The 10,000-nt window shown below is 43.9% G+C and overlaps 2 protein-coding genes across 8 annotated transcripts in view; one reads left to right on the top strand and one right to left on the bottom strand.

Moving 5' to 3' along the window:
* The window catches only part of lnx2a (ligand of numb-protein X 2a), a 39,393-nt gene extending 31,331 nt beyond the window's left edge, over positions 1-8,062 (top strand). For 3 of the 7 annotated variants that reach the window (XM_061965972.2, XM_061965971.2, XM_061965970.2), the window contains 2 exons: positions 39-197; positions 7,471-8,062. In XM_061965972.2, coding sequence (XP_061821956.1) covers positions 39-197; positions 7,471-7,606 — 295 coding nt within the window. In that variant the 3' untranslated portion in view covers positions 7,607-8,062. The remainder of the gene's footprint in view (positions 1-38; positions 198-7,470) is intronic. The other 4 variants (XM_061965966.2, XM_061965969.2, XM_061965967.2 and 1 more) reach the window with 2 other exon arrangements.
* gtf3ab (general transcription factor IIIA, b) overlaps positions 7,827-10,000 on the bottom strand; it is a 15,253-nt gene continuing 13,079 nt past the window's right edge. Inside the window, 2 exon segments of the mRNA XM_072913439.1 lie at positions 7,827-7,997; positions 9,676-9,758. Of these exon segments, the coding sequence (XP_072769540.1) occupies positions 7,886-7,997; positions 9,676-9,758 (195 nt within the window). The 3' untranslated portion in view covers positions 7,827-7,885.

Below are 10,000 nucleotides of genomic sequence, written 5' to 3'. Positions count from 1 at the left end.
GCGCCCCACAAACAGAAGCTTTGTGCTTTGTGCTGCAGCTCCCTGCACAGCAGTCACCACATCGTGCTGCGCAGGAGCCACCCCGGCAGCTGGGGCTTCAGTATTGTGGGCGGCTACGAAGAAAGCCACGCCAACCAGGCCTTCTTCATCAAGACCATCGTCCTCGGCACGCCGGCGTACTACGACGGACGCCTCAAGTGAGTCATGGCCTCCTCCATGACGCGGGTGCAGGGCATGCACAAACGTGCTTGAGTTCTATACTTGAAGCAGGTGGCAAGGAATCAATGAGTACTACCTTGTAGAAATTCACGTCAAATCAAACGGTGCTTGGTATTAAAACCTTTGTTGCATGTGCACCGGCTCAAACACTTGGCGAGCAAACCAGCAGTCCAATACGCAGCCGGGCTACCTCGAGGTCATGTTCCGGCTGGCATTGCCAACAAAGCAAGCATGCCTGATATTGACACCGCTCGAAATTAAGGCTCCACTTTTCAAAATGCGCTAGCTCGATGCTAATTTACAATGGATATGCCATAGACATGCTACAGATTAGCATTAGCGATGCATATTTCAACACGTCTAGCTTCAATGAAAACTACAACTAAGTTGCACATTGCAATCAATCAGCTGGTGTGTAATACTGTTAGTACAATACTTACAGTATAATCACTTTGTAGGACTCAACAAGACGAGCACATTCAAGTCAACAACACACCACATATGCTACTGCCATCTAACGTCTTGGAGTTGCAAGTGCAACCCACCTGGTTCAGCCTCTGCTTCTGTTCCACCTGGGACTCGAACCTGAGTCCTCCTGTATAGGTGTGTGAGGCACTGAGCGGTCAACTCCGTGTCCGGCGCAAGCTCCTAAGGAGGCAGGGATTTAGGGCTACTAGTGTAGACCAGGCACAGCTTTCACCTGGAACAGTATCAGTCAGGTCACAAAATAGTCCACTACAATAACGACCTTCATCTGGAACAGAATCAGTCAGGTCACAAGATAGTCAATAGGAACCTTCATCTGGAACAGTATCAGTCAAGTCACAAGAATATCTTGTGACCTGACTGATACTAGTCCACAACAATAGCAATAGTCATCTGGCACAGTATCAGTCAGGTCACAAGATAGTCCACAACAACAACAACCTTCATCTGGAACAGTATCAGTCAGGTCACAAGATAGTCAATAGGAGCCTTCATTTGGAACGGTATCAGTCAGGTCACAAGATAGTCAATAGGAGCCTTCATCTGGAACAGTATCAGTCAGGTCACAAGATAGTCCACAACAACAACCTTCATCTGGAACAGTATCAGTCAGGTCACAAGATAGTCAATAGGAACCTTCATCTGGAACGGTATCAGTCAGGTCACAAAAATATCTTGTGACCTGACTGATACTAGTCCACAACAATAGCAATAGTCATCTGGCACAGTATCAGTCAGGTCACAAGATAGTCCACAACAACAACCTTCATCTGGAACAGTATCAGTCAGGTCACAAGATAGTCAATAGGAGCCTTCATCTGGAACGGTATCAGTCAGGTCACAAGATAGTCAATAGGAACCTTCATCTGGAACGGTATCAGTCAGGTCACAAAAATATCTTGTGACCTGACTGATACTAGTCCACAACAATAGCAATAGTCATCTGGCACAGTATCAGTCAGGTCACAAGATAGTCCACAACAACAACCTTCATCTGGAACAGTATCCGTCAGGTCACAAGATAGTCAATAGGAGCCTTCATCTGGAACGGTATCAGTCAGGTCACAAGATAGTCAATAGGAACCTTCATCTGGAACGGTATCAGTCAGGTCACAAGATAGTCAATAGGAACCTTCATCTGGAACGGTATCAGTCGGGTCACAAGATAGTCAATAGGAGCCTTCATCTGGAACAGTATCAGTCAGGTCACAAGATAGTCAATAGGAACCTTCATCTGGAACGGTATCAGTCAGGTCACAAGATAGTCCACAACAATAACCGTCATCTGGAACCGTATCAGTCAGGTCACAACAATATATTGTGACCCAACTGATACTAGTCCCCAACAATAGCAACTGTCATCTGGCACAGTATCAGTCAGGTCACAAGATAGTCCACAACAACAACCGTCATCTGGAACAGTATCAGTCAGGTCACAACAATATCTTGTGACCTGACTGATACTAGTCCACAACAATAGCAATAGTCATCTGGCACAGTATCAGTCAGGTCACAAGATAGTCCACAACAACAACCTTCATCTGGAACAGTATCAGTCAGGTCACAAGATAGTCAATAGGAGCCTTCATCTGGAACAGTATCAGTCAGGTCACAAGATAGTCCACAACAACAACCTTCATCTGGAACAGTATCAGTCAGGTCACAAGATAGTCAATAGGAACCTTCATCTGGAACGGTATCAGTCAGGTCACAAAAATATCTTGTGACCTGACTGATACTAGTCCACAACAATAGCAATAGTCATCTGGCACAGTATCAGTCAGGTCACAAGATAGTCCACAACAACAACCGTCATCTGGAACAGTATCAGTCAGGTCACAACAATATCTTGTGACCTGACTGATACTAGTCCACAACAATAGCAATAGTCATCTGGCACAGTATCAGTCAGGTCACAAGATAGTCCACAACAACAACCTTCATCTGGAACAGTATCAGTCAGGTCACAAGATAGTCAATAGGAGCCTTCATCTGGAACAGTATCAGTCAGGTCACAAGATAGTCCACAACAACAACCTTCATCTGGAACAGTATCAGTCAGGTCACAAGATAGTCAATAGGAGCCTTCATCTGGAACGGTATCAGTCAGGTCACAAGATAGTCAATAGGAGCCTTCATCTGGAACAGTATCAGTCAGGTCACAAGATAGTCAATAGGAACCTTCATCTGGAACGGTATCAGTCAGGTCACAAAAATATCTTGTGACCTGACTGATACTAGTCCACAACAATAGCAATAGTCATCTGGCACAGTATCAGTCAGGTCACAAGATAGTCCACAACAACAACCGTCATCTGGAACAGTATCAGTCAGGTCACAACAATATCTTGTGACCTGACTGATACTAGTCCACAACAATAGCAATAGTCATCTGGCACAGTATCAGTCAGGTCACAAGATAGTCCACAACAACAACCTTCATCTGGAACAGTATCAGTCAGGTCACAAGATAGTCAATAGGAGCCTTCATCTGGAACAGTATCAGTCAGGTCACAAGATAGTCCACAACAACAACCTTCATCTGGAACAGTATCAGTCAGGTCACAAGATAGTCAATAGGAACCTTCATCTGGAACGGTATCAGTCAGGTCACAAAAATATCTTGTGACCTGACTGATACTAGTCCACAACAATAGCAATAGTCATCTGGCACAGTATCAGTCAGGTCACAAGATAGTCCACAACAACAACCGTCATCTGGAACAGTATCAGTCAGGTCACAACAATATCTTGTGACCTGACTGATACTAGTCCACAACAATAGCAATAGTCATCTGGCACAGTATCAGTCAGGTCACAAGATAGTCCACAACAACAACCTTCATCTGGAACAGTATCAGTCAGGTCACAAGATAGTCAATAGGAGCCTTCATCTGGAACAGTATCAGTCAGGTCACAAGATAGTCAATAGGAACCTTCATCTGGAACAGGATCAGTCAGGTCACAAGATAGTCCACAACAATAACCGTCATCTGGAACCGTATCAGTCAGGTCACAACAATATCTTGTGACCTGACTGATACTAGTCCACAACAATAGCAATAGTCATCTGGCCGAGTATCAGTCAGGTCACAAGATAGTCCACAACAACAACAACCTTCATCTGGAACAGTATCAGTCAGGTCACAACAATATATTGTGACCCAACTGATACTAGTCCACAACAATAGCAATAGTCATCTGGCACAGTATCAGTCAGGTCACAAGATAGTCCACAACAACAACCTTCATCTGGAACAGTATCAGTCAGGTCACAACAATATATTGTGACCCAACTGATACTAGTCCACAACAATAGCAACTGTCATCTGGCACAGTATCAGTCAGGTCACAAGATAGTCCACAACAACAACCGTCATCTGGAACAGTATCAGTCAGGTCACAAGATAGTCAATAGGAGCCTTCATCTGGAACGGTATCAGTCAGGTCACAAGATAGTCAATAGGAACCTTCGTCTGGAACGGTATCAGTCAGGTCACAAGATAGTCCACAACAATAACCGTCATCTGGAACAGTATCAGTCAGGTCACAACAATATCTTGTGACCTGACTGATACTAGTCCACAACAATAGCAATAGTCATCTGGCACAGTATCAGTCAGGTCACAAGATAGTCCACAACAACAACCTTCATCTGGAACAGTATCAGTCAGGTCACAAGATAGTCAATAGGAGCCTTCATTTGGAACGGTATCAGTCAGGTCACAAGATAGTCAATAGGAACCTTCATCTGGAACAGTATCAGTCAGGTCACAAGATAGTCAATAGGAACCTTCATCTGGAACGGTATCAGTCAGGTCACAAGATAGTCCACAACAACAACCTTCATCTGGAACAGTATCAGTCAGGTCACAAGATAGTCAATAGGAACCTTCGTCTGGAACAGTATCAGTCAGGTCACAAGATAGTCAATAGGAACCTTCGTCTGGAACAGTATCAGTCAGGTCACAAGATAGTCAATAGAACCTTCATCTGGAACAGTATCAGTCAGGTCACAAGATAGTCAATAGGAACCTTCATCTGGAACAGGATCAGTCAGGTCACAAGATAGTCCACAACAATAACCGTCATCTGGAACCGTATCAGTCAGGTCACAACAATATCTTGTGACCTGACTGATACTAGTCCACAACAATAGCAATAGTCATCTGGCACAGTGTCAGTCAGTTCACAAGATAGTCCACAAAAACAACCTTCATCTGGAACAGTATCAGTCAGGTCACAAGATAGTCAATAGGAACCTTCATCTGGAACGGTATCAGTCAGGTCACAAGATAGTCAATAGGAGCCTTCATCTGGAACGGTATCAGTCAGGTCACAAGATAGTCAATAGGAACCTTCATCTGGAACCGTATCAGTCAGGTCACAAGATAGTCAATAGGAACCTTCATCTGGAATGGTATCAGTCAGGTCACAACAATATCTTGTGACCTGACTGATACTAGTCCACAACAATAGCAATAGTCATCTGGCACAGTGTCAGTCAGGTCACAAGATAGTCCACAACAACAACCTTCATCTGGAACAGTATCAGTCAGGTCACAACAATATCTTGTGACCTGACTGATACTAGTCCACAACAATAGCAATAGTCATCTGGCACAGTATCAGTCAGGTCACAAGATAGTCCACAACAACAACCTTCATCTGGAACAGTATCAGTCAGGTCACAACAATATCTTGTGACCTGACTGATTTTAGTCCACAACAATAGCAATAGTCATCTGGCACAGTATCAGTGAGGTCACAAGATAGTCCACAACAACAACCTTCATCTGGAACAGTATCAGTCAGGTCACAAGATAGTCAATAGGAGCCTTCATCTGGAACAGTATCAGTCAGGTCACAAGATAGTCAATAGGAACCTTCATCTGGAACCGTATCAGTCAGGTCACAAGATAGTCAATAGGAACCTTCATCTGGAATGGTATCAGTCAGGTCACAACAATATCTTGTGACCTGACTGATACTAGTCCACAACAATAGCAATAGTCATCTGGCACAGTATCAGTCAGGTCACAAGATAGTCCACAACAACAACCTTCATCTGGAACAGTATCAGTCAGGTCACAACAATATCTTGTGACCTGACTGATACTAGTCCACAACAATAGCAATAGTCATCTGGCACAGTATCAGTCAGGTCACAAGATAGTCAATAGGAACCTTCATCTGGAACCGTATCAGTCAGGTCACAAGATAGTCAATAGGAACCTTCATCTGGAATGGTATCAGTCAGGTCACAACAATATCTTGTGACCTGACTGATACTAGTCCACAACAATAGCAATAGTCATCTGGCACAGTATCAGTCAGGTCACAAGATAGTCCACAACAACAACCTTCATCTGGAACAGTATCAGTCAGGTCACAACAATATATTGTGACCCGACTGATACTAGTCCACAACAATAGCAACTGTCATCTGGCACAGTATCAGTCGCTGTGGACTATCTTGTGACCTAGTCCACAGCGACTGATACTGTGCCAGCTGAAAGTTGCTATTGTTGTGGACTAGTATCAGTCAGGTCACAATATCTTGTGACCTGACTGATACTAGTCCACAACAATAGCAATAGTCATCTGGCACAGTATCAGTCAGGTCACAAGATAGTCCACAACAACAACCTTCATCTGGAACAGTATCAGTCAGATCACAACAATATCTTGTGACCTGACTGATACTAGTCCACAACAATAGCAATAGCATCTGGCACAGTATCAGTCGCTGTGGACTATCTTGTGACCTAGTCCACAGCGACTGATACTGTGCCAGCTGAAAGTTGCTATTGTTGTGGACTAGTATGAGTCAGGTCACAACATCTTGTGACCTGACTGATACTGTTCCAGATGAAGGTTGCTATTGTTGTGGACTAGTATCAGTCAGGTCACAACATCTTGTGACCTGACTGATACTGTTCCAGATGAAGGTTGCTATTGTTGTGGACTAGTATCAGTCAGGTCACAACATCTTGTGACCTGACTGATACTGTTCCAGATGAAGGTTGCTATTGTTGTGGACTAGTATCAGTCAGGTCACAACATCTTGTGACCTGACTGATACTGTTCCAGATGAAGGTTGCTATTGTTGTGGACTAGTATCAGTCAGGTGACGAGATAGTCCCCAACAATAACAACCTTGTTTGGTGTGACATCAAAGGTGAAGCAGAGAACTAGTACATGACAGGAATGTAGTCAATGGAAACATGTTTAACATTCAATACAAATGATTGTTTTGAACAATGTTTTAGATTGTACAAGTAAAATATTGAACTATTTCAGTACATTTGACAAAAATAAAGTAGAGGAGAGGGGGGGGGGGGGGTTAGGGCCAATGGTGTCTCCTGGGAGGGGGAGAGAGAGAAAGACGGGTGAGTACAGCTAAGGCCGTTAGTAAAACGTCCATTAGAAGATGACCTTTGACCAAAGAGACAAATCCAACATTAGTGATCTGAGAAGGTGGTTGTAGGAGACATCCCCAGCAAGCCCCAAGAATGTGTACAGGGTCATAAAAAGGTCTTTGGAAGACAAAGTCTAAGACTCAAACTGGTTTTAACCAAGAGGTTGAAGTTTTTGTCTTAACACAAAAGTACCAACATTGGTTTTGTCAGGTACCGGCCTGGAGTCCAGGTATGGTCTGAAATGAAAGGTGGCATCCCTTGCGTGGTCTTTAAAGTGACACTTGGAGCCTGACAGGTAGCCTCACCTGTGTTGCCATGACGACATCACCCGTGTGCCCTGCAGGTGTGGAGACATGATCGTGGCCGTCAACAACCTGTCCACAGCAGGGATGAGCCACTCGGCGCTGGTGCCCATGCTGAAGGAGCAACGCAGCAGAGTGGCTCTGACCGTGGTCTCCTGGCCCGGCAGCCTGGTGTAGGACCAGAACCTTCTAGTCCGAGGACAGATAAGTGCCATGCCTTCCACAGACTGTTCATCTCACACTTCACAGTGGACCTTGGAGGACCTCCTGACCTGAGGTCTTATTAACAATCATGAGTAACCTGCCCTCCATCACCATGACAACCAGCTGTACTTTTATACATGTCCTATTTCTTTAATAAAGATTTCCTGAAAAAAAAAAAAAAAAAAAAAGCCCATTTGCTGTAGAAGTGAAGTTTTAATTGATTCAACAAAAGAATTAGCCAACAAAAAAACTTTAGTAAATTAATCTAACAGCCTGAAGATGGTGGATCATCCAAACGTGTGCTCTGCAGTTTAGAAGACAGCAGCTGTGCCTGTGCTGCGCTCCACCCCTTCTTTGGAAGCTTCTGGAACATTTGAGAAGAGATCATGACGAGTGAGAGAACTTTCCACACCAAAGTTGTGGCAGCATTTGATCAGAAAGTCTTGAAAATGATCCTTAACCTTGTACAGGTAAAAGCCAGTAAATTAGAATGTTTTGGAAAAACTTGATTTATTTCAGTAATTGCATTCAAAAGGTGTAACTTGTACATTATATTTATTCATTGCACACAGACTGATGCATTCAAATGTTTATTTCATTTAATTTTGATGATTTGAAGTGGCAACGAATGAAAATCCAAAATTCCGTGTGTCACAAAATTAGAATATTACTTAAGGCTAATACAAAAAAGGGATTTTTAGAAATGTTGGCCAACTGAAAAGTATGAAAATGAAAAATATGAGCATGTACAATACTCAATACTTGGTTGGAGCTCCTTTTGCCTCAATTACTGCGTTAATGCGGCGTGGCATGGAGTCCATGAGTTTCTGGCACTGCTCAGGTGTTATGAGAGCCCAGGTTGCTCTGATAGTGGCCTTCAACTCTTCTGCGTTTTTGGGTCTGGCATTCTGCATCTTCCTTTTCACAATACCCCACAGATTTTCTATGGGGCTAAGGTCAGGGGAGTTGGCGGGCCAATTTAGAACAGAAATACTATGGTCCGTAAACCAGGCACGGGTAGATTTTGCACTGTGTGCAGGCGCCAAGTCCTGTTGGAACTTGAAATCTCCATAGAGCAGGTCAGCAGCAGGAACCATGAAGTGCTCTAAAACTTGCTGGTAGACTGCTGCGTTGACCCTGGATCTCAGGAAACAGAGTGGACCGACACCAGCAGATGACATGGCACCCCAAACCATCACTGATGGTGGAAACTTTACACTAGACTTCAGGCAACGTGGATCCTGTGCCTCTCCTGTCTTCCTCCAGACTCTGGGACCTCGATTTCCAAAGGAAATGCAAAATTTGCATGGTTGGGTGATGGTTTGGGGTGCCATGTCATCTGCTGGTGTCGGTCCACTCTGTTTCCTGAGATCCAGGGTCAACGCAGCCGTCTACCAGCAAGTTTTAGAGCACTTCATGCTTCCTGCTGCTGACCTGCTCTATGGAGATGGAGATTTCAAGTTCCAACAGGACTTGGCGCCTGCACACAGCGCAAAATCTACCCGTGCCTGGTTTACGGACCATGGTATTTCTGTTCTAAATTGGCCCGCCAACTCCCCTGACCTTAGCCCCATAGAAAATCTGTGGGGTATTGTGAAAAGGAAGATGCAGAATGCCAGACCCAAAAACGCAGAAGAGTTGAAGGCCACTATCAGAGCAACCTGGGCTCTCATAACACCTGAGCAGTGCCAGAAACTCATCGACTCCATGCCACGCCGCATTAACGCAGTAATTGAGGCAAAAGGAGCTCCAACCAAGTATTGAGTATTGTACATGCTCATATTTTTCATACTTTTCAGTTGGCCAACATTTCTAAAAATCCCTTTTTTGTATTAGCCTTAAGTAATATTCTAATTTTGTGACACACGGAATTTTGGATTTTCATTTGTTGCCACTTCAAATCATCAAAATTAAATGAAATAAACATTTGAATGCATCAGTCTGTGTGCAATGAATAAATATAATGTACAAGTTACACCTTTTGAATGAAATTACTGAAATAAATCAAGTTTTTCAAAATATTCTAATTTACTGGCTTTTACCTGTAGGAGCAAGAAGGAGACGACAAACTGACCATCTTCTTCTTGAGGGGATCGTGCATCACACCATGTCTCCACAGACTCTCCTGCAACAAAGTTAGGGAAAGGCTGAAACATCTGAAGGTCCAAGGGGGTTGTGGTGCCCACCTTCAACATTCCAATGAAACATCTGAAGGAGGTTGTGGTGCTCACCTTCTTCAACATTCCAATGAAACATCTTGAGGTTGTGGTGCTCACCTTCAACATTCTAATGAAACTTTTGAAGGATGTTGGTGCTAACCACCTTAAACATGTCATTGAAACATCTGGAGGGGGTTGTGGTGCTCAC

This window comes from Nerophis lumbriciformis, linkage group LG07 (genome assembly GCF_033978685.3).
Source record: "Nerophis lumbriciformis linkage group LG07, RoL_Nlum_v2.1, whole genome shotgun sequence".
NCBI lineage: Eukaryota > Metazoa > Chordata > Actinopteri > Syngnathiformes > Syngnathidae > Nerophis > Nerophis lumbriciformis.
Note: the sequence above shows the minus strand (reverse complement) of the source record. Positions and strands in the feature narration are given on the sequence as shown.